Below are 25,621 nucleotides of genomic sequence, written 5' to 3'. Positions count from 1 at the left end.
TGCCCTAAAGTTAGTAATTAAAAATGTGAGATGAAGCATATTTTAGTTAATTTGCAAAATTATTGTCAAGATTTTCTTGCTGCTTATGTGCTGAGAGGGGACAAATGCTCAGGCAAGTATATCAATGTGGAAGCAGAGATATTGTAATTTTACACAAATGTTTATTGTAAAAATGCTGCTTGGTCTTATCACTCTGAAACAACAGTGACTTCAAAAAGCACAACAAAAGTAAAATTTCCTCTTGTCACATCTTATGTAGGTAAAAACATTTCTCCATTAAAACCATCTAAAAGCCATTTATAGTACATAGAAAATAGCAAATGACTTTTTAAGACCTGCCAACATGCATCTGCAGTAAAAGCATGACAAAACTTCCCTAAATAAGACTTTAGGCAACAGGCAACATTTAAAAGATACATATCATTCAGAATAAAAGGGTTACAAAAAGACCCCAGTGGTGCATTTTTCAAAACCATCGTCAAGTGTGTACAAGCTCCTCTCCAGATTCTTCCCACTAAAGTGGCGCACAAACTTAAAACTAACACCTGTAATGCCAGTGCCTAGTTCACAATGTTTCAACAATTAGCAGGGCTTTAGGAAATCTGTTTCCTTCATGTGCTTTAAAAGTTCCACGTCAGCAAACCACCAAGAATCACTTATACAAAATAATATCGATGACACCAGCAGCTCCTACAAAGAGGCACACTCATGCGTTCTTTCCACATCTCCCAACATTCAGGCACTATTACGCACATCAAGGGGTTAAATGTAAGATTAAGTGAATCCTTCATTACATGCTGAAAAAAACATAACAAAGAAGACAGCTTACACGAGACGACTGCTAGCCATGCTTGAAGCTTGGTGTTTGTGCAATGCTCCAGAGGATATGAAGATGAACTAATGAGAGGCACTGTGTTTACATGTAACCTTAACTAGTTGTTCATGATCTCAACATGTTATTCATTCTGCTCCTCTCAGCTTGCATGGCATGCTGGCTTATGATTGAAAGCTTGATTGATGTGTAGCTTTTATTGGTGAAAGGGCCAGATATGGCGAAAGATCACCATCATGAGTGAAAGCTTATTTATGCCATATTAGAACAAGATATTTTCTCAAATTATTGCTGATGTATAGAAATTCATTTAAGACTTCAGATCGACCAGTATTCTGTATTTCATGGCAGCTGAATTTAGCATGAGCAGCTCACACAACATAGGTGGCTACACCTAATCTAAAGCAAATCTGGAAAATTTGTTTTGCAGAGTAACCATGAAGATTGTTCAAATGTTGACGTACTGTGATAACATTCAAGAAAATTTATTGTGTAAAGGCCTCCAGCAAATGTAATAGTACAGCTGCACCCATATCAGATGAATTTCATGGCACAAAGATACTTGGGGCTAGTGAAAAATATACATACTACTTTGTTTTACTCATACTAGCATTTTAGTACAACATAGATCACACAAAGGAAGTGTTCTTCTACGAGCTTCTACTGCGTATGCAAATATTTATGGCAATATATATACCTATATATATATATATATATATGTATTTTTTTTTTTTACTTTCAGATGTGTAAAAGATCTCTACAACATGGCAGTGATGACCTGAAGGACTTCAGACTGTGCCCTTCTGATGCTTATCAAAACACACACTGCCTTTGTCACTACTCCACAAATGTGCATTTGCACACAGTATTTCACATTCATAACCTCACGCACTGGTCACTGCCATTCCTGTTTTTTTTTTTCCTTGCTGATCTCTAGTGCCACAGATACTGGACCACAAACAGGAACACTAACTCCAACACGTAGAGTCGCCACGTCAAGTTCACAACTACTAGGCTACCAAGCACCTGCTGTAATAAAACACTATTCTTAAAATTGAAATAGTGTGTTTAAAAACTTATTTACATATTGTACAAGGAGGTGAGATCAGCATTTATAAAATGTGCGCTCTGGTTTTACGTAAGCACTCGCAAATGAGTTCTTGTCTCCGCGACTCAGAGAAAGGTCTGGCCTTTCACAATCTCTCCACAATTTGTGCATCCAACAATGGAAAGCACAATATGTCACATCCCATAACAATACGTGCTAACTTCCACAATTAATTACCGTATACGCAACCACACAGGAGCCATCAGCAGGTGCTAACTACGTCACATTTTCACCCACAATAGTACGCGCACACACGCAAAAAGAAAGGGTAGGCAGGTGTGAGGTGGGGACGCTGAAGGACAATATTCGTTGTGCTGTACAAATATCAAACATAAATCAGCTTTGAACATCGTTTAGACAATAATCTACAATCAGTTCATTATGCAATGGCTAGATAATTGAGCAAAACAAGTTACAGTAACGCCAAAAGGCTCTTTCTTATAAATAATGAAATATTCCTTCAAACTAAATAAACTAATATTAATTTCATGTTTTCACTGCAATGGTGTCTATAATAAAAAGGCTTTCATAATTAAGAAGCAGCTTTTCGCCTTGCCAGTGTTCGAAGGAATCAGCTCGCATGGATTTTTCCTACAGCATGACATGAAACATTCCAGCTTGCACCTCCCTGTAGCTGAAACACAAAACAGATCATAAATGCGATTGCATAAATAGTCAAGCCTCGTTATAATGAAGTCATATCTGACACAAAAATACCTTCATTATTATACATTCGTTACATGCTCATATTGGCAAGAAGCATTTTAGGTTTACTTTGTTATATCCAACGTTCGGCTGTAGTCGCCCCTCATTTAGTCCTTGCTGAAAAAATATTACTGCAAATAAGCCCTCACTTAGTAAGCAGCATGAGCAAGTAGTTTGAAATTATCATGCAACATACATGCAGAGTGAAACAACCTTTTTATTAGTGCTCCTTTGCAGACCCTTATGAGACACTGGATAATAAAAGCTGTAATTGAGGGCATGGCATGTAACTGGTTTTTCCTTGTTCATTTTTAAATATTACTATTAAGTGGCATTTTCCCAACTTGTCCTTACAGACGGCATGCCTTATGTTTCCTCAATGAGGATAGCTGATAGCCTCACAAAAAGACTGAAATAATATTCAAGTTTTACATGTGTAAAAGCTGAATACTACGCTAAAAACAATGTTTTTTTTTTTCTGGTTACTGAATATAGCTCAATGTAAAAAGTATGCGCCAGCCATATCACTTGATCTCATTATCAAACCAGGCTTTCTAATGCTTAGGCCCACTTAGACGAACAACATTAGCACAAAGTGAGGAATGAAAGGAATTGCACAAAGTGAGCAAATCCCAAACAGGATACTGTGATTAACTGCATTGCAGTTTAATTCAGACCATCCAAGAGCTTAATTCAATGTGCCTTGTTTAAAAGTTTGCAAGGCTACTATCTGGCTTAATGATCTTGTACTGCGGGTCAGCTGCATTATTGAAAGTCTCATTCATACACATAGAAGAACCCATCTGCAAAAGGCACTCAGCTGACAATGTGAACAAAACATTGACTCGTACACAGCCTACGTTGTGTAGGAAGCCTGTATACCACATTGGAGAGTTTTAGATTAGGGGCTCCAAACGTTTGGGGCCCCAAAGAAATAGCATCAAAACCGCTGCGCAGTGCGCGAGACCCAAACTGTGTTTAGGTTTTACGTCGGGCACGCTATTTCACTGATTTAGCGGGAGCCCCAAACGCTGCCCCAAAAGCTTTGAGTCAACAAACATGGTGGCAGCCATCGAAGCGACGGCTATAACCTAGCACCAAAGTGGGTTAGATTTGTGGTAATGCATGAAACTCGCAAGCTAGGCTAAGTGACTACGAGTGTCGCTTTCTCTCAACTAGCCTGTGTTATGAAGATTGATCCATCAGACGTCGCTGATTCCGAATTCGACTGTCGATTTCAAGGCTCGTAGGCCTAACATGGCTTAACTTGGCCGGTGAAACCACATAAATTTAGTTACTCAAAACTAAGCGCAACTAATAGCTTGCTGCTAATAGAATAACCTCTAAATTGTAACTAAATGCGGAAACACGAATGTCAAAATTACTCTTCTTACCATAAAATGGTATATCTTATTTTAATATTTGTAATATCTTTTCTTTGATGCCGTAGTGGCACTGCAAGTGCAAGGTGCTATCCGCAAACGCGAAGCCCTATTCTAAAACTCTTCACTCCTGCGTGCTCCAACGCTAACACCCGCAAAGCTATTTGGGGATTCAAGCTTTTTATCCCCTATTCTCAAGCTCTCTATTGTGTACGCACATGCTTTCTATACATTGTTACCCATACTTGCCACAGTGCCTTAACGGCTACGGTCTTCTGCTGTTGCCATGGTGAGGGCATTTTGATGTAGGATGATGTAAAGCATTCATGTGCCAAGCATCAGGTTCACATTAAGGAACCCAGGTGATCAAATTTATTCTAGAACCCTCCATTATGGTGTATCTTACAGCCCCTGTGTTCCTTTGGGAATCAATGCTCTATTACCCTTCAACATGAAGTGCGAGATTGCACAAATGTACGCTGCTACAGAAGCATGGCCACTTACTTGAGCTGACTGCTCAGAAGGTAGCCTTCGACAGCAAACTTGACTTTAGGTATGTTCAATGCGCTGTGTGCACCTCTGCCTGTGATGACCCTGAGCGTCTGTTTCTTCTGCAGACACCAAGATTCTCGTTTCTTGAGCTTCACATAATTCTTCAGCACTTGAATGGCCTCTTGCACGTGCAATCCGTGCAGGTCCAGAGTGTTGTCATCACATTGAGCGTTGCTTGAAAAATGCAAAAACAACAACATTCCTGAGAAATTAGTGAGGTCAAAGCTCCGGGAACTAAAGACTCCTTTATATCAAGGACAACCACATGGCTGGCTGAATGGAGGACTTTCTAAATAAGGGAGTTTCTGAGCCAATATATATATTTACCTTTAATAAATTAGTCTGTACTCCTATTAGTCTGCAAATAATTAGTCTGCAATGATTGCTATTCTTGACAGTTTGAATGATTCCATTCATCTTCTAGCAGTTCAGAAGATATGTGTTGGAAAGTTATGAATGTGCTCCAAAGCAACATCAAATGATGGCCGCAAGGTGGTACTCATGGCTAACCTAACTGGCATTCAGTGCTTCAGTTCCGATTGTCTGTACAACCACGATCTTTCTCTGTACATCAAACTTCTATGTAGAAATGCCATGCAAGAAAGGCTGCCATGCATTTTATACTGGTGCAGATTGACGTGCACGTCTTGTGCAGTCTGAAGCTAGTGTAAGCATTAAGGACTCCATGTTTTTTTTTTATTGTGACAGCAATTACATGTACCCTCCAAGCAAATTTCTGCAGTCGGTGTCGCCGTTATGTTTCATATTGTTTCGCATAGAGTCCAATAACATTGCGGCCATGCGCCATATGCTGTGCGTGCAAGTGAAAGACTGCAAGGGTGAGCCGAGAAGGATGGTGGCTTGGATCTCGCGCACGCAATGAAGGAAGGCGGGAACGAAGTGCACCATATGACATTACAGGCAAGGAAGACGGGGGAAGGGGGTTCCTACTTTGGCGGCTGCATATGGCGTGACTGGGCGGGCCTTATCTTGGAAGCTATCTGCGGTATGTACAGAGTCTAGGTGCGCCGAGGGCCGATGGCTTTGTGCGGGCTGTGTTCTTGCCATTTAGTTCGCGTTGAAGCGAGAAGCAGCAAGAAGGGCAATTCGCTCACTGCTGCCGCCACTCTTCCTCGCACCAGTGTTCTGACAGCGAGTGTCCATACCCATTGAGCGAGATGTGTTCATGTTTGCACGTGTGTGCGTAACATGCTGCTCGTTAATTTAGTTAGTAAGAAACATTTACAAGTTTATATGGCTGGTAAAACTACTATCCTTACTTCTTATAGCTGTCTAAGAATTTCCCATCGCAATCGATGCTTTACCTTTTGGGCGAAACTGCAACATTTTTTAAAGGAGTCCACACTACGAACACAAATGATTTCAAGCAATGCTCTTCCAAATGATTTATTCTCACTTCAATAGAATGTAGAGGTCTCTGCTACATTTCTCCCAAATGCAGTTGCTTTTCGTTAGACTTACTCTGTACCATGAGAGGCTAATCACTGTAGAAAACCAATGCAGAACCTTATATGTAGTTCTGTCACCTAAAGGCGCAGAGGAGAGAATGGCTACATAACAATTTGCTCTGCATACATTGCAAAAATAAAGAGAAAGGCTACTACTGAGATGGAAGTCGCTAAAAGAGCTGTGAACGTGCCCTTACCTGAGCTGCAGTAATTTCCATGAAGCACGTTCATTTGCTTCTCTCATCTTTTCTGCATATGCTCGACCCTAAAACAATGCCAAGAGATATGATGGGCATGCTTGGTACATGGAGACAGATAACAGATTTTTAAAGTAGCTCTGTACATCCTGGAAATATATAATGGCCAGTCATTATGTAGCTCTACCACCCCAAAAGCATTCACCTGTTATTGCGGACACAAGAATGTTTCACATCTTCATGGTGTAACAGTGCACACTGTGCTGCGATGTAAAGATTTTTGCAGGCTTCAGCTGACTTCTCAACAGGTCATTATAATGTTTACATATTGAAGGACTGTTTTCCTCTCGTAAAATTTGGTTTCTACAGACTAAATTAAGACTAGTGCAATGAGCATAAGATGCACAACTTTGATGTAAAAAGATGCAAGATTCAGTCACACAGGCAAGCAGGCTGTAAATGCTAGCCATGCAACACACCATCTCACTAAATGTGAGCAAGATGTGTACCGGCATCATGGTCCTCTATTTGTGCATACATATTGCTCTAGTCATGTCGTGCTCATGAGTTATTGTATTGTACAGACTAAAGTGTCTGCTTATCAGTGCTCATACAAAACAGCTTACAACATAGGTTGGTATACTCACTCATGAGCACCCTGTCATTGAGTGAAGAAAGGTGTCAGAGGACGTGAGTATGAGCAGCAGCGAGTGCTGGTTAATGTGAGCCTGAACGAAAGTCACTGACGGTGATTGTGAGTTGACGTGAATATGTGAACATGAGCTACTGTCGGCAACTGTGAGTGGAGGTGAGCATGAGCGCGAGTGAGTAGAGAGCCAGCAAAAATATTGGTGAGCAAGTATTTGTGATACTGCCAGTCTCAGTGAGACCAAAGCAGGTGGGCATTGCGTTAGACAGTTTTGCAAAAAGAAACAAACAGGTCATGCTACATGGTCATGCTTGCTCCGCCAGCTGCCATTTTTTGTTTTGGTGTCCCGCACTGTTACAGCGGCAGCCGCCTATTTGTTGCCCTGTTGTCATGCCACAGCAAACGCGGGACGAAAAAAATTTTTTTTTCTTTTTGCGGGAAATTTAATCAGCGTAATGATCGCAACCCTGAATTTGCCTCCATTTTTTTTGACAAATAAGTGTGATCATCATGCGAGTAAATACGGTATACAGCTAACAGATAACGCAGAAGTGATGAGTTTTGGGCTTGAAATGCAGAAATTCCACGCGCAGAAATAAGTATTAAAGTTAAGATATGCGGGTGTGTTAAGTGGCGTCTTCTGTGTTTGATGTCTCTAGTAGGTTGATGAACAATGAAAGTGATGGAGAAGAAACTATGTCTGAGTGGAGGACATTCCATTCTTTGATCGCACGTGGGAGAAGTGAAAACATGAATGTGTCATTGCGAACACTGTACTGGTTTAGTGTAAATAGGTGCTTTTCTCGCAATGGACGTGATGTAGACAAAGTAACATACCTAGCTTGGTCTATCTTATAGCTGCCATGCATTAGTTGGTAAAAGAATTTTAAGTGGGCTTGTTTGGCCCTAACAGATAGTGTTTTAAGACCTGCATCAGCTAAGAGGTTTGTAGGGGAGTCATAGGGCCTGTATTTGTTAAAGATGAACCTCACAGCTTTTCTTTGCACCTCTTCTAGTTTTGATATGTTAGTTGATGTGTGCGGAAACCAGAAGATGTTAGCGTATTCTAAGACGGGCTGAACAAAAGTTGTATAGGCTTGCAACTGAGGTAATATTATCCATATGTAAGTTCCAGGAAAGGTCAGAAGAGACTGTCAAACCTAGGTATTTGTGGTTATTTACTTTATTCAGGCAAGTTATTCAGTATGATTCAGAACCCGCCTATTCTGCCAACCCATGGCTAGCAACATCATATGAACTGTACTGTTCTCACAAGGGTATGGCTAGCGAAAATGGCAATCTGACTGAGATCACACGCAATCAAGTGCATCGTATGCAGAATTTTCAGACTGTCCACTGAGTAGCAAGCGTGGCTTAAGTTACATTATACACTGCCATGCCTATTACTAGCGACTTCAGAGTTCGTGTGCAGATGTTATAAAGTCACACCTTGATGTATAACTTTTAAATTATTGTGCAGAGTGGCGACTACACTAAAAGCTTGGTAATTCGAAATTTCGGATAATTCGAAGTAGCCACTGCGGTCCGTCCAACAATGTATCGAAAGCAATACAGTGTGCAAATTCACACTGAAATCTGCACCGCCACCGATAATTCTAACTCTATGCCATCGTGGATGGGGAGAGTGCTAGTGAGCAGGAGCATGGTGCCGATGTTGGCCGCGCTGTGCGGGCCGCACAGCTTTGCTCTTTGCATCTGCGGTAGGCACACTGTTTAGGCCTGACTGGAGACACCTGGCCAGGCATGGCCAACGCCTCTGTTGCAGGTTGGTTCTCTCCCTCTCTCAAGACTTTCAAGATGCGGCACTGCATGTTTTTGTTTTTGTTTTTTCATGTTGTATCTTGGAGGCTATGCTCTTTCTCTACGAGGTGTTCTGCCGTGAAGCAGCACCAAGTAATGTGTGAAACTTGGCGGCCGTGACATTTATCGGCGCTTGCAGTACAAGAAGCGTAGCCTTTGAAATTCGTGGCCATTACTCAAAGGAAAGCATCATTGGGATACATGTTTGGACATCACTTATGTGTATAGTGGAACTCAGCCGCATGCAACCGGTGCAGCTATGAAAGTACAACATGCCAACGTTGCAGCAGGTTGTGGTGTGTTTTGCGAGTGCATTTTAGAGCGCAGCTCTTCTTTCTGCGGCAAGCATCGGCGGTGCAAAGGCACGTTTTCAGCGTGCGTCGCTTTCGGCCAGCCACGCTATGCCACTTGCGCAGCGCCAGCCAAAATTCCGTCCCCTCTAGACGTGTGCGCCGTTGGCTGCTCTCTTTGGAGCATGCGCAGAATTATTCCCAAGATATGCCCAACTGTTTGCGTACGTCGGCGAAGCGGCATGGGCGCTGTTTTTCCTCTGCGTCATGCATTGTGGGTTGGCGCAGTCAGTACGACGAACGCATGGATGGAGCAAGAGCCATTTCGACGTCGGGCATGTTGGACTGCGTTGGCCGCGTCCAGTTACGTTGGCTGCACCAGTGCTTTGTACTACAAGCATTGTTCTCGCCAACGTGATGTAGTGTGTGAACGTGTGTGCTCACGCCATGTCAGACTACACATGCACCTTAACTGAAAGATTTTTTTCTCTGAATTTCATTCAGCCAAATACATCCGAATTAACAAGAGTTTGATTGCCTTAAATAATGCATATGCCTGCCGGGAACAGAGGATGACTCCGAGTTATCTGATTTTTTCTCAATTGACGAGGGTTAAAACGAGGATTTACTGTACGTGGGGGGGGGGGGGGGGCAATCCAAGGTAACTTTTCTCTGCAATAGAGGTGGGGGGATACCTTTACTAACACAATTGTGAATAATGCCTACCGTTTGCATTAAGACGCATAAACCTACAGAAGAGAAATGAAATAAGGTGTACCTTACAGGTACGCCTGTGTGAGATACACCTCTCTTGACAAACAAGGAACCACATCAAACGGACTTGCATGAAGAACACTGCTAAGAACAAGTAAACAAGCGAAAATATAAAATAATGATTTCTAGTAGCATGTTTTAAATTAGGTCTGGAAGAATTGTAGAGAAATATACATTTATGGAACACTAACAGTTCTTTTGGATCTCTTGTTTACTGCTCTACGAAGTGCCAAAACCAGCTCGTATTGTTATTTGGGAAGTTGCGTAACGGTGCGTGGTCGCTAGTCTCGTACAACCACGTAAAGCGCAGTACGCTGGGGTTCCAGACGTACTGCACCCACCGCGGAAGGTTAGAAAAACACCCACATGAGCACAGCAGAGAAGTGGCTACGTCAAGCAGCTTGACTGATAACTGTAGAAGCATCATTCAAAACACATAGTATTATTATTATCCACTTCCAGTGGCGTTTTCTCTATTTCCTTTTTAAATAAAAGGTGGCGATTCATAAATATTTTCACAAACAACAGTTAAATTAGTTAATTTTCGCTTTTCCTTCCTGTTTGACCATTGCCTCGGCTCTCTCCCTTAGTAGATAGCTTAATTTCTCAACTGCTTGCGACTCTTGCTTCCAGTTGCCAATTTTGCACTAAAGGTGCCGTACTATTAGGGAAAAACCAGACGCACGTGCCTGCCCTAGTGTCTAGAGTTGAAATATAATAAACAGATTTATTATGTGAAACTTCCCTAAGAAGAGCATCACCTGCTGAGAGTAGAATGCAGCCACTGTCTTCATGCCCCGGTGATAAGCCTCTTTGGCTTTGCGGAATGACTCTTGACGCATGTGGTAGTGGACAGTGGCCTCTCGACGAATCACGTCATAGTCTCCTACCAGCCGCAACCTGTCGTACATGTCTTCGTGGCCCTCGACAACAGGCTGCCACGTGTTGTCGTCTGCTTCATCCTGCATACCGTTGCCAAATGGTGTCACGGCTGTTTGTCCAACACAAGTGGCTTTATCACAAATTTCAGTGCTAACCACATTTGCCTAACATCAAAGTACTACAGAAAGGATTCCCATGTCAATTTCGGACTGCAACTTCCACTACACATAATATCAAAATAAGCCAACTTTTAATTCCGCTAAAATATGTTCACTGGCTGTTTCTACGATTGCTAGTGAAATGAAAAAAAAAGAAAAGAAGAAGCCTAACAATTTCACAGGAAATGTGTTCAGTATGAAACAGTTTTGTTATCTAGTGAATACATGATTGTTTCATTTAAACGCTAATAAACCTGCACTCTGCCAGCTGTACAGTCACAAGCAAAAGTTTGGAGATCATGGCACAAGCAAAAAATTTTAATTTCTCGTAGCACAGCTTTGCAACGTGAAATCACTTCAATATGTTGATTGGTTTAACATGTGCATGTAGGTTGTATCATTTGATTTCAGTCAGCATGGCCAGGCTGCACAATATTATGATTAATTTCTTTTGCCACCACTGGCTTCAACTTTTGCTCGTGGCTATACATGTGCACATCAACGCAAACAAGCCTTACCGTTCAAATTAAAGCCAATTCTTTTACCTACACCTTCTTGCTGAAATCATAGAGCTGGTACACTAACTCCAGAGCGAAAGCTGGGCAATAAAAGTGGCAACCACAAAGGTGCTGCCACGTTGTTATCTTTCACTTTTGTAAGGCTAAAAATATTCGAAACATGATGCAAAAACAAGCATTTACACATAGCACGTATGTATGGACAATGGTTAAAGTTCATTCCATATATTTTTCAGAAAGACCCGATCACTATTTATAAAAATTTCATGTAAAATTTACGGTGTGTGAAAGAATGCATTTGCATGTGCCTTAACTAGACAGTGCCACCATAATGAGGGAGGCTCGAGATCGCATTGATTGCACGTCTCATCTGAATCGTATTTCGTCATCTGCACCTGCGCACCTTTATAGAGTAGCAACAGGGCCCTGCCATTGCAGTTACCAATTTCAATGCAGGGCTGCTATGGGGAGCTTTTGTTATACAATTGGTTACATTAGCTCTATGGCTGAAGTAGACTGCGCAAAACGCAGGAAAAATAAAGCTAGAACGCTCTCAGTGGCCTGCCATTTTCTTCAAGTGTTGTGAATAGGACATATAGCACATGTACAATTCTAACAAGTGGCAGCAGCTGCAATATTTCCTGCTAACAGACAGTGATCTGCACTTTTATTCTATGACCTTTGACAGATTCTTCTGTTTTGCCTTTGCTAAAGTTTTTCGGCATGACTGCATTTTTTAGTATACATCATTCAGTAGACTTGGCCATTATTTGCCATATTTTTCTATACTTTAGATGGTGACTGAGGGCAAAAGCAATTTGTCATCAACAGCAGCTGGCTTGTACAAAAGCAAAGTGTACATGCGACAGTAGTTCTTTTCTGGATTAAGGCAAGCAAAAGTGCCAAGTGTATTAGTGAACAATGATGACTGATACATGCAATCTTGTTGCAGAATTTGAGTGAGTGCAAAACCAGCTGCAAATATGAAACACTTCTTTAGAGTTGTCCTGACAAAAACATGGGCCACTGTGATTTGGCAATGTCACATCAGTGTAGGAATCAGTAGTGTGTGTACAGTGTTACCTCTCGCATGCTCTCCATTCCGACAAGATCCACAATTTGCTTTTCATAGTTTTCCATATCTTCTTCTTCAGAAGTCACCCCCAGGGTTTCATTGATAGTCAACACGGACTGGATCAGCGAGTAACTGCAATACATGCAAGAAATGGGAGGTTGCAAAAATGCAATAATACGCTTAACCCTTCCTGTGCAAATGTTTTCCTCTCCAACACCATCAAACTGTCTAAACATTATTCTTTTTTGCTCAATCATTAGAATACTGCAAGAATAAAATTGGCACTGTTCTCTATTTATGGTCATGAGCCATTTATTTTTATAAGAGTTTGGATGCTATTACAGTGCCTTGTCTATTAACATCTGTACAAGTTGGTATTCATATTTCAATAATTACTACTACAACAATGATATTTTGCACAACGGCTGATTGAGAGAGCAAGCATTACATTTGCTAACAACTTACAGCTAGAACTAGGTTTTCACAACACACTATTGGCAGACCATGACCATATGTGCAATGCTGCCAAAGCTTTCTGGCTTCTCTCACTCACAAATAAGCAAGTGGTTCATTCTGAAAACTACTCAGTGGAACTTTAAGTCAGTGGTTGTACATCACCAAGTGAGCAATCAAGGAAGCAGCATTTTCAGCACACAGAATGCCAATTTTTTACAACCATATTGCTGCATATTTATCAATAAAACTCCAGCTCAAATTGGTTTTACTAATATACCGCACACTAAATCATGAAATAATTTTAGATGCATTTAATAACTCTGCTCTCACCAACACTAACAACACGAGATTTTCCTCTAACAACAATTTTTTACTTCCTCGAATAAACACTAATTATGGAATGTTTACTTCCCTTTTTACGGCCATTAAATACTGGAACAATCTACCATCCCATATTAAAGCCTGCCGCACAACATTAACATTCAGGAGAGAGACGAAGAAATATTTACTAACGACACTACTGGCTACTGATTCGTTACTATAAGTATATATTGTGTACAAATCTATTTCCCAGTTTTCAATGGTTCTGTACTTACCTATTTTACCTGTATTTTACCTGTATTTTACCTGTATTTTACCTTTTCTGTACTTACCTTTTACCTGTATCGACAGCCTTTATTTATTGGTTATTCTATATGTTCCTTTGTCTTCTTTTTTCTCCTTTCTTAGGCATTTCAAAGTTTTTGTCGCATAGTATATATAACATTTGTACTTTGCGTATTGTAAGCATATATTTATTTCTAATTATCTGTTACATTAACCCCGTGTTCTTTGACATGTGTCATTCCTATGTTCCATAACGTGTCAAACACTACATATTTATTTATTCATACGCTGTATCGTTTTCATTTGCTTGTTTTGAACTTCAATTATTGTAAGCAACCTTTTGTAATTGTTTATTTTTTTCATTAACTTCGCGTTTTCTGATGTCTGTCGCTGCTATGTTGCCAAAATGTATTAATTCATGCAATGTTAAATTACTAAAAGGAGGTCCCCCTGACAGTTCTTGTAACTCCGGGACCTCCTTCTGTACTAATGATGAATCACGAAATAAAAAAAAAAAAAAAAATAAAAATAAAAAAAAAAAGACTGCTTTTGCGTTATGTGATCACCAGAGTTTGGTAAACTTTTTTCTAATTTGTTGCATACAACCTAGTTAGTCGAAGCAGAGGACACACAAATTGAATGCAGCTGGTGGTTGAAAGCATGCAGCAGATCACGCGCTGTTCTAGGGAAAGCTAGACTTGTGAGATGTCCTAGCCACCCCGGCAACATTATGAAAAAGTGTGGAAAAGGCCACGTCTTTCAGCAGAGCAGAAATGCATGTTTGGCTGCTGCAGGTAAATCCAGTATTTGCCATGCCTGAGTGCTGCTTCCTGGGTACAAGTAAACACCTTACACAACATCACCTTTGAGTGGGCTAGGCTTCAGCGGCACCGGCACCATGTTTAATCGCTGCTTGTTCTTCATGCAGTTCTTCGGCTTCCTTGCTGTACCCCCCATTTGCGGCATCACATGGCTTGGAACTGCTTCGTCTGACTTGGCTCCCTTTGCGGTCGAGCACGTGGGTGTCACCGAGTGTTTGCCCAGGAACTGCTCTATCGCATCCATATGCGATTGCCTCGGCGCGTCCCTCTTCAAGCTACAGCATGCCAGTCACCCCGATGTCCTGTCCTTTGATCAGCCAATCATCGACAACTCTCGGTCTGTGACGTCAACAGCCGACGGTATAAATGTCCAGCATGTGGATCGACTCTTCAGTGGGCTAGGCTGCAGCAGCACCAGCACCATGTTTAATCGCTGCTTATTCTTCATGCAGTTCTTTGGCTTCCTTGCTGTACCCCCCCTTTGCGGCATCACATGGCTTGGAACTGCTTCGTCTGACTTGGCTCCCTTTGTGGTCGAGCACGTGGGTGTCACCGAGTGTTTTCCCAGGAACTGCTCTATCGCATCCATATGCGATTGCCTCGGCGCGTCCCTCTTCAAGCTACAGCATGCCAGTCACCCCGATGTCCTGTCCTTTGATCAGCCAATCATCGACAACTCTCGGTCTGTGACGTCAACAGCCGACGGCATAAATGTCCAGCGCGTGGATCGACTCTTCAGTGGGCTAGGCTGCAGCGGTACCGGCACCATGTTTAATCGCTGCTTGTTCTTCATGCAGGTATGTTACTATTCTGATGCCGAGTGTATTGGATCTAATGATCGCTTTCTGCTGCTGCTCCCTTGCCCACAAAGTCTTGTATCCTGCTGCTCGCATGCATTGTATTGCGCAAGTTGTCTCCTCTTGAGCGGAGATGTGGAAATCAACCCTGGCCCGGGCCCTCGGTCTAAGTCTAGGCGTGGATCCGGTTTCGCTCTTGATGAGAAAGATGATGCTCGCCCTTCCTTTGATAGCCATGACAACGACGACCCTTCGGTATCAGAAATGTTCTCTAAACTATTTAAGGGGCAGATTCAGTTGGCACGAGATGTTGCGGAATTTAAGTCATTTCAAAAGTCAGTTGCGCATCGCTTTGATGTTTTAGAGTCACGTGTTCATGCACTAGAATCCACTCCTATGTCCAAAGACTCTAGTTTACTGTGTGATTTACGTGCTGAAATAAATACCTTGACTACTAAGGTAACGGACTTGGTCTTAAAAAAACGACAGTCTGTAAGAGTTGAGGAGGACGTCGGGATGAAAAACTGGAGGTTTATTTACATTATTTACAGTGAGACGACCAAGAAATTAACAGTCATAGAGTCATTACGGGCCGGCAGCAACTTGGACGCTGTGGCCCGTGGCAAGAAGCCTGAAAGATCAATGAAGGAATGCTCCCTTGCTGCTCCCGGTCTCTGGCTTTTAAGCCCTTCGGTGTCTCGAAGACATGTCACGTTCGGCCAATCTGCGAGCCCGCACAGGTGTCGTCATTTTCGGCCAATGGTAGGCGCCCGTGCGATTGTATCACACCCGCCGGAGAGCGTCGCTCCTTGGTCCCCAATTGTCCAAGTGCTTACTTCTCTCTGCGGTCTTGCCGTCCCGATTTGCAACTACCGTCACCAAGGCGGAGAGGGTCGCTCCTTGGGCCCCAATTGTCCGAGGGCTTTCTCCCTGCAGTATTGCCTCGCTGACTTGCAAGCGCCGTCACAAATTGGCAGAAGGGGGCGACGCTGCCAGGGTTTCACGGTGCATTACACCCGTCTTGCCTCTTGGATCCACGTTACCTGGAACAGTGCCAGGCTCTCGCTTCACTTTCGGGAAGAGTCAAGCAGTGAATAGCTCCAGATGCGGCGTATGAGGTGGGGGCCGCCAACTTGCTTGCACGTGCCGCGCTTCGGGAATGTGGTATACGTGCTTCTGCGCTCCCTAATTAGCTGTGGCACGATTCGATGTGGTCTGGTGAACTCGGAGGAGGCTCAGGAAAAGGTCCCGTATCTAACAAGTCTTGAAAATCATGCTCGTAGAAACAACCTGATAATACATGGTATTTCTGAAGTCCTGGATGAAAATGCTACCATCCTGATGACTGCAGTTTCATCTGTATTTACGGAGCACTTGAAGACTAGCTGCCCTCATATTGAGCGCTGCCACAGGCTCGGTAGAGCACGCGTTGGTTACATTCATCCCGTCGTTCTAAAACTTTCTAACTTCAGCGACAGATCCGAAGTTCTTAGGAACATCTCAAAACTCAAGGGCTCAAAGTTCGTCATTAAAGAAGATTTCTCTTCTAGGGTTAGCTTAATTCGGAAAAAAATCTGGGACGCATCAGCCTCTTTTTGAGACAGCGGTTCTGTTGTGAAGTTGAGATATGATCATGCTTTCATTGACAAGGTTCGTTAGACCTGGGATGACAGTTCAAACTTATTAGTAATGGCACCCGCTCAATGTGTTTCTTCTGAGTGTGGCCATTTAACTTCCGTTCCATCCACTTCCTGAATTCATCCTGGCCGTTTTGAGAACCTTGCTGTCTTGAATATAAACGCTCGTAGTATTGTTAAAAATTTCCCGATTTATTATCCCTTATATATGTTCATTCCCCCCATGTTATCGGCATCACAGAGACTTTGCTGCACAATGGTATTTACGAATCTGAGTTCACTCCACCCGGTTTTGTTGCCGTGCGCTTAGACAGGATTTGAGGTACTGGTGGTGCCGTGGCACTGCTTATCCGGTCGGATCTACGATTCTCAGTCTTGCCTTCTCCTCCAGAAACAGAATCCGTGTGGTGTAAAATTTACCTACATAATCGGTGTATTATGATTAGTGCTATATATCGTCCCCCCGGCTTTACTCTTGATGTCCTTCATGCTGTTGCAAATTTCATGAGCGAGATTTACATTGCTTCGTCGAGTTTTATCTGTATGAGTGACTTCAACGCCCCTGGCATCCACTGGCCATCATTGTCTGCAGTCGGTTGCGACACTGCTATTTGTAAAGAACTAATAAACATTTCCTTGTCCTTTGGTCTCACCCAGGTTCTTCCTAGTGCAACCAGGTTAAATTCCATCCTTGACTTAGCTTTTTTAAGCGCTGACCTAGCCAAACGTGACTTTTCTTGCTAGGTAATTGATGGTATTTCAGACCATAAAAGCGTTTTAGTGTCACTCTCCTGCACAATTTCTAAATCCCCCTACACGTTTACTAGTTTCCCTGATTTCACTCATGTGGACAACTCCATTACCGATGCCTTATCTCATCATTTCGATATGGTTAGTGCACTTGCAGACAACCAGGACGTCAACTGCCTTGCTAATTACTTTGAGCATCTTGTCAAATCATGTATCGAACGTTTTGTGCCCATTAACACTAAGAAAAGAAATTCTAACATTCTATAGATGACTCGTGATATCTTGCATTTGTCCCATCACGTTCGAAGGTTAAGGCATTCCAGAAGAGGCAGTAATCCCGTGGCGTTGGATAGATTTGTTAAGGCAAAGAAAGAACTCAATCTTAAGTTGCAAAAGCCCAAGGATTTCTTTTTTCGCGCTCGCCTGCACAATTTGTTAAGAACTAACCCACAAAAACTTTGGTCTTCTATTTTACCTCGCGATGCCTCATCCACTTCTTTCAGAATAGATAATGATGTCATCAACGACCCGGCGGTGATATCCGATGCTTTCAACAAGTATTTCCAGTCCGTGTTTGTTTCCGATAACAACTTTATCCCGACACTTACCAATATAGTTTCTTCTGAAGTAATCAGACGTTGAGATAAACTGCGAAGGCATCCTCAACCTTATATTAAACCTGGATGTTAAGAAATGCACCGGTCCGGACGGGATACACAAGGCGTTCCTTGTTCATGATTCATTGTGGTCATCAAAATATCTGTCAGTCATATTCAGAAAGTCCTTATCATGCTCTACTGTACCTTCTTCGTGGAAGTTAGCCATAGTGCTCCCTCTTTATAAATCTGGAGATAAGCAGGGTTTGTCGAACTACAGGCCAATTTCACCGACGTCAAAGTCATGCAAAATGCTAGAACACGTCATTCATAAGCATATCAAGCTCTTTCTGGAATCAAATAATTTACTGTCCAACATGCAACATGGGTTTAGGCGTGGTTTTGGCACGTTAACGCAGCTAGTTGAGTTTACGCATGACATTTCATTTAACCTTGATGTGGGCAACCAGGTTGATGCCATTTTTATAGATTTCTTGAAGGCATTTGACACCGTTTTACATTCTAAACTTATTGCTAAACTTAATGCTGTACTGAATAATCCTCATTTACTTTATTGGATTTTAAGCTTTCTCTCATTTCGCTCCCAGTTCGTCTCTTACAGTTCGATTGACTCCGCTACTGTTGATGTGACATCAGGTGCGCCCCAAGGCTCCGTCCTTGGGCTGCTTCTTTTTCAATTATATATAAACGACTTGCCACTTCACTGCTCTTCTAACATCCGTCTCTATGCTGATGACTGCGTTCTATATGAAGTGACTAACTCTTCTAATGATCATTATAGCCTTCAAGAGTCGTTTTCTAGGTTTTGCGATTGGTGTAACACTTGGCAAATGAACATTAATTTCAATAAAAACGTTCTGATGTCTTTCTGCAACAAATCTTCCCCCTCCCTTTTCATTAGTCATATAATGAGAAGCCAACAAACACTGACACCAAGGACAACATAGGGGAAATTACTTGTGCTGAATAAATGAAATAAAGAAACGATCAATTAGTGGAAATTAAAGTGGATGAAAAAACAACTTGCCGCAGGTGGGAGCCGAACCCACAACTTTCGCATTTCGCGTGCGATGCTCTACCAATTGAGCTACCACGGCGGCGTTTGTGGGTTCGGCTCCCACCTGTGGCAAGTTGTTTTTTCATTCACTTTAATTTCCACGAATTGATCGTTTCTTTATTTCATTTATTCAGCACAAGTAATTTCTCCTATGTTGTCCTTGGTGTCAGTGTTTGTTGGCTTCTCATGATATGACTAATAAAAATCGGGCCCCTCGGTTAACCCCCTTCCCTCCCTTTTCAGTTTAATGGCCGTGCTGTAGATAAGGTTTCTGAGTATAAGTATCTTGGTGTCATTTTTACGCATAACATGTCATGGTCCAAACACATTGATTACATATACAGTAAAGCACTAAAAAATTAGGTTACTTGAGGCGAACGCTAACCCGATCTCCTAAAGACACAAAGTTACTAATGTATATATCTCTAATCTGCCCTGTTCTTGATTATGCATCTGTAGTTTGGAGCTTGCATAAGCAGTTAGAGATTAATAAACTAGAAGCAATGCAGAAAACAGCTGTGCGATTTATATGTCATCGTTACGATCGCGACTTTTCGCCCTCTTCAACACTTTCTTCCTTGAACCTAAACACGCTCTCTTCTCGTCGCCGTGTCGAATCATTAAAATTCTTTCATTGCATTGTCAATTCTTCGGTTAGGCTCTGAAATGATAATTACATTAACTTCGCGCCGGGATCATCAATGAGAAGACATCATGACCTAAACTTGATACTCTACTATGCACGTACTAACATGTTCAAATTCAGCTTTTTTCCCCGCTCAATCGAAGACTGGAATTCATTACCTGGGTCCATTCACTCATGCTCATCCCAAATTTTTGCAACCGCCATCCTAGATGCATAATCGGGCTCACCCATGCCCGGCAGCATTTGTATAACTTGTGTATTTTCCTTTCATTAGTGCTCTTTTGTAATAGTGTTCACTTGTGTTTACCGCTGTATATTCCATTGCATTTTCTGTACCTTTTCTGAACCCATTCCTGCTATAGCGCAAATTGCGCTGCAGTTTGTATAATGTATAAATAAATAAATAAATATCTGTGCAAGACCAGTTGTTGCCAGGAACGCTGGTAGTAGTTGTCACATCACATGCCCCATTTAAGTAATAACCTCATTGCCTGCACATGGCTTGCATTAATATGCGCTTCTCCCCACTGCATAAACTGCAGTCCATAAAAAAAGTGCTGCACATCACCTAAAATGTTACAGATGACACAGTGCGCGGAAGCTGCATAGCCCTTCTTGTGCAGCAAGAAATACTAATGATCTGTGTGAACCCACACGCAGTCCTTATTTGGTTCCACAAAGCAGAGCGGGGACAGCGAGCCCAATGACAATGGCAGCACAGCAACTAAGAATGAATGGCCTCGCTACACTAGACGAATGCTGGTGCGCACACTTCCTTGACAAATATTACACTGCCTGTGCTTGCATAAGACTTAAATTCAAGTGCGTTGAAGTTCTATCAATTTGTAATGATGCTGTCAAGGCACAGTGAGCATGCAATTATTTCATTTGTTGACACATCTCTGGTACAAGGCAAGTGTGACTTTTTCTGGCATGGAATGACAACATGGCAGGCCCAGTGGACAAGGCACGAGAGAAGAGGTAGTAAGAGAATGTAGGTGCCCTCCTCCTTCCGTAAATAGGCAAATCAATTGCTTTCAGCTTCAAAGAACTGATACAAGGGTACCTCATAAGTAAATTGTTTCCTGTCTGGAAAAGGTTCAGCCACTATGAGTTCTGAAATAAACTTACTTGCTTGCTACGAAGATTTCGTCCAGTGCCTGTCTATCAACACCTGGGAACTTCTCGTAAAGTTGCTTGAGCTTAAGCTTGGTTGCCATATCCATGTAAGTATTGTTCTTTGTCTATGAATAACAGAGACAAAATAATTTCATAGTCAAAAATGACAAACCATCATTCTGGGAAGAACATGGTACGAATGAACCTGTGAGACAATTTTACAGTGCAGTGTGGGCAGGAGAAGTACTGTAGTCTGAGAATAAGAGCAACAGCAGGCCCCATCACTTTTCATACCCAATCTTTTCTTTTCTCTTCCAAGGCTGCTTCCATTTCCATGATTTCACGAAAGCTCATTTCATGTGGTGCTTTGTTCCAGCGTGGATCATCGTGCAACGCTGGAGGTGGAATGCCTGGAATTTCAGGCACGTTTTCCTTCGAACAACCCTCGCCTCCCATTCGCAGATGTTGTGATTCATCTGGAAAAAGGCAAACTAGCATGATTTCATGCACACCAAACCCCCTTTCACTGACAGTAAGAAAGATGGGGAGCAAGAAAGAGAGAGAGATTAAAGTAAAAAAGGGATACAGTAATATCAGAGTGATTACCCTGTATCTGCCAGAAATTAATGCATAATATAATACTGCTTGACAGCATATGACAGCAGCTTGCCTTTGCTCATAAGTCTCACAGAAATTGTAGTCTCAAGCTCTGACAAATGGGTACACGTGTATTGATTTCAGCCATATATTTGCCATGATAAACCAAAGTCTTGAAAAGAAAGTTGAAACTGACTTTCATGAGAGTCGGCGACCATCTCCAGCATTTCTTCTTCTTCCTTTGACATTCTCTGCTTCAGAGTATCCATCCAAAGTTGATGTAGCTGCCTGGCAATCTCGCTGGTGACTGTGACATTTAGGTCAACACTTCGGAAAGCATCTGGGCAAATGCAAAAGTTGTGAACGACAGCTGTACAGAGGTAGGCAGTGCAATACACATAAGAGATTCTCTCACTTACCGATGGATACATGCAGCCCTTCACAACCAAATGTTTCCACAAGCTGACATGCAAATGAGTGGTCAAGCTGAAATGTAAACTCCCTGTCAACACTCGCTGGCTTTGGTAGAAAAGTTTTCAAGGAACTTTTCTTCAGCCTATTATCAGCAGGCATGGTGTCAGCTGATGATTCTGCACACTTTCTTTCATTTTCTGCTGGGACTACAGAAGTGTGAACTTCAGGCTGTTGGTTTGCTGACTTCAGACTACCAGTGGTGTCTGCTGCATCACAGTCTTCACTAATAACAAGTGGCTGAAGGTCACAAGAAACATCAGAGTCCAACAAAAGATCAGCTGCCCACACATGATCTCCGTGACAGTGCTGGAATATGTCCTCCAGATCTGGAGGCCTTACACCCGGCATGCACTGCTGGAGCAGCAGCAGCTTACCTTCATCATCTAAGTCATCTGCAGGAAGGTCATCGGTGTCTGTACTCCGAGCAAGTGTGTTTGCCTTATAGGCAGGAGCAAGGTGTATGTGCTCCTGATCCAGCCTCTCTGCAGGGTCTCTGGGCTGCACAACACGTAGCTCATCAGATTCACCAAGCAGAACTTTCCCCACTACTGTAAAATCTGTGGGGTCAGTATAACTTGAGGCATCCTTGTAAATGTGAGCACTGTTTTTCACTTCGGTTTCAGGTTGGGTGGACTCAAAGACACTGAATTCAGGAAAAGTCCAGGTACTGCTGCGGACGACCTTCTCCAGCCCGAATATGGGACCACGAACTGAAATATGTTTTTGCTTTGACGTCTCAGCCACTTTGGGAACAGTGTGTGGGGCTTCCTTTTCAGGACTAGAGTCTGCCCTCTTCTCGCTGGACCTCTTGGGACTACCCTTACCTTTCTGGGACCTCTGTTCTTTTGGAGCCTTTGTAACAGGGCCCTGTGTTTCCCCTTCAGGCAAGTCTTCCCATGGAACAGTGAAATCTGCAAGCTTTTCAATCACGGGAGTGTTATCCACCCTAGTCGAGCCCCCATGGTGCCTTGGTGACTCTCTCGGTGGCTTTGGTGTGTCATCAACACTTTCCTTACTTTCAATGATGTCTGGCCAAGCTTCTGTCACAGCTTCCGCCAACATAGCTCCAGATTCTGGTTCTGTTTTTACCTCCTCTAATTCAGTTTCAAGCCTGGTACCATTCTCTTGTTCTGAGGCATCACTCTCTTCAAGTATGGTTTCATTTACTGCAACATCTGCTTGTGCCAGTGCTCTACGGGAAGCCCAAAGAAAGTCATCATCACGTTCTGTCCCATCTTCCGAGTCGTTGCCGTCATGACTAGATGACCAAGAATCTGAGTTCTGACGGCTCCTGCTTCCAGACTCTTCACTGTCATTTTGAACGAGAGCGATGAGATCCCCCAAGCTTATAGTTTCTTCAGGGGCTGCTGTGGAAGTTTTTTCAGATGATGAAGTGCTTGGGTTTTGAGGTGCTTCAAGCGGTGGCTCTAATAGTGTCTTCTCAAGGGGATTACAGGAGTCACTAATACTGGTTTCTTCTATCTCTAACGGTGTACAACTAGGCAAAACTGATAAACTGGAGCTTTTAGGAAAAAGCCCAAAGCTTTGACACAATGATTCTCCTGTAATGTTACGATCATATCGTTCCAACATGGAGTCTATAGTTCGTCTTGGAACCCCATGCATATTCTTTTGTGTCAACTCCCTAGAATCAAATTTCCAAGGAGTATCTGGCTCTAAAACACACACATGATATGTTGCCCTTAATGCAAGTGCCACATAAGGCATCATTTCCCACATTTCCACATTAGTGTTATCTATTATAATTGGTGAGCGACCTTCCTGAATAAATTTTCTTGCCCTTCTCTTATTCCATTCATGTGCCTCTGACAATCTTGACTTATCAAAGTTATATCTGCCACCTTGACAAAAAAAGTGGTCTGCACTCAAGACTACACCACGGCCACATATCTTCTGGGCTAGAGTTGTCTTGCCACTGCCCGGAAGGCCTCTCATCAGCACCAGCACACACTGACCACTGTCTACCAAGCTGCGGATCTTCTGAAGTTCCTTTGCAGAAGCAGACAATGCTTTAGGCTTGTTGTGACTTAAAGAGGGAGTGATGTTAAAGCCTAGTTGGCATCCAGACCCTGTCAACTGACTCCACATTAGTGGAGGAAATGGAGCTTGCTCTTCCAACACATCAGCATGCTGTGTTTCCGTGGTGGCAGATGGGCACAGGTTCGGAACAAAAGGTGGAGCATTCACATAGAGTGCCAAGTCTGATGTTGCACGTGCATTTAGGTCAACAGCCAGGGAGCTTTCATGCTCACTCTCCTCACTAGACTTGTGAACCTCTGCTTCAGAGGTGACAATGTTTTCTCCAGCGCCAATACTCTCGCTGCTAGAAGATGAAGACAAGTTGCTTGGCTGTGTCGGCTGGACGATACTCGCCGCACTAGCACTCGAGTCTTGTGGCAGCAGTGTGAAGAGGGCTTCCAAGGCATTGTTCACTGAAATGACAATTGCACCACTAATCAGAGCAAGAGCCACTGCACAAGAATGACAAATGTTTACATGTTGGCTTCAATCACACACAGCTCTAAAATAGTGACTGAGACGCATAAAATTATCTTGTTAGATAAGAATGCGCCCAAGGCTACTTTCCCCTATGCTATGATACATCAAGGTATGCTGCCCACCGTCGGGCAAGGCCTGCCTTTCCTCGCTTCCTACTTGCCACTGGCAATTAAGGATGACAGAAAATAACAATGCAGCAATTTCCTTTCTGCACGCACACAAAAACAAGGAAGCTGACCTGTCCCGGTTAGAGTACAAGTTTTCTCGCCGTCAAATGGATACTAGGCCCCAACAGAGATATTGAATTAGCGGGGAACCAGACGACACTGACTTTTAGATGTGTAATCTCGCTATGACAATGGTAATCACAGTAGGCCTCGATGTGTTAACAGTATGTCATGTACGCCAGTGACGATAAAATCAGCGTCACCCGCTACGCGTACGCCTACAAATCGTTCGACATGAGAGAAATATGGTCATGCCCGATAACACAGACATGATGCTAACGTTACGCAGACTCAAAAGTGCATGCAGGTTTTCAAAATACAACGGAGATAGGTCAATGGATACACGGATCCAGAAGGTATCTTTTACCATTGAACTCGCATTCGGTGAGCACCATGTGTATGACATCAGCGTCAAGCTTGCCCTCGAACATTTCCTGAATGTTGCGAAGACACTCCGCAGGATGGATATCTTCGCCGATGGCAAAATTGTTACGAATGATGCCATCGGGCATAATGGCATCGCCAAGTGCTTGGAACTCATCTGGCCTGTAAAGGCCGCTCGTGCTAGCCGCAGCATCACCTGCAGATCGTTGCAGGACGCGCTTCTTCCGAGGCATGACTGGAACAGTTCGCTTGGTTACGTATGCGGGTACCTCAGGTAAGAATTTTGCTCGGAGAAGAACACACTGCAAATGACACTGCTGTAGAACGACGCATTGACCATTTTTCCATACGAAGTGAGACTCGACTGCGCTGCAATTTCCCCGTTTACCAATGAAAACTCCATGTCATGTTACGGTACGGCTGACTTCGAGCCCACCGTTTATGCTGTCGGATGCCACTCGCGCGGTCGGTATTCAAAGACCTGAAACAACACAGACATTA

The 25,621-nt window shown here is 42.9% G+C and overlaps 2 protein-coding genes across 3 annotated transcripts in view; one reads left to right on the top strand and one right to left on the bottom strand.

Annotated features, from left to right (window-relative positions):
- LOC142578697 (uncharacterized) overlaps window positions 1-1,894 on the top strand; it is a 58,936-nt gene extending 57,042 nt beyond the window's left edge. The window contains exon 8 of the mRNA XM_075688187.1: window positions 1,575-1,894. Coding sequence (XP_075544302.1) covers window positions 1,575-1,614 — 40 coding nt within the window. The 3' untranslated portion in view covers window positions 1,615-1,894. The remainder of the gene's footprint in view (window positions 1-1,574) is intronic.
- Window positions 142-25,603, bottom strand: LOC142578695 (NEDD4-binding protein 2-like). 2 transcript variants are annotated; one of them, XM_075688185.1, is made up of 10 exons: window positions 25,104-25,603; window positions 21,935-24,442; window positions 21,712-21,855; window positions 21,213-21,394; window positions 20,931-21,043; window positions 12,421-12,544; window positions 10,541-10,741; window positions 6,246-6,313; window positions 4,532-4,753; window positions 142-2,574 (listed from the first exon to the last, which is right to left on the bottom strand). In XM_075688185.1, the coding sequence occupies exons 1-10, from the start codon at window positions 25,351-25,353 to the stop codon at window positions 2,532-2,534; spliced, it is 3,855 nt and encodes a 1,284-aa protein (XP_075544300.1). In that variant the 5' UTR covers window positions 25,354-25,603; the 3' UTR covers window positions 142-2,531. The 2 variants fall into 2 exon arrangements, with proteins under 2 accessions (XP_075544300.1, XP_075544301.1); XM_075688186.1 differs by lacking the exons at window positions 142-2,574; window positions 4,532-4,753 and adding an exon at window positions 4,775-6,126.
- Between the last annotated feature and the right edge of the window lie 18 nt (window positions 25,604-25,621).

Source organism: Dermacentor variabilis, chromosome 4 (genome assembly GCF_050947875.1).
Source record: "Dermacentor variabilis isolate Ectoservices chromosome 4, ASM5094787v1, whole genome shotgun sequence".
In the NCBI taxonomy this organism is placed as follows: domain Eukaryota; kingdom Metazoa; phylum Arthropoda; class Arachnida; order Ixodida; family Ixodidae; genus Dermacentor; species Dermacentor variabilis.
This window is presented reverse-complemented; position numbering and strand designations above follow the sequence as displayed.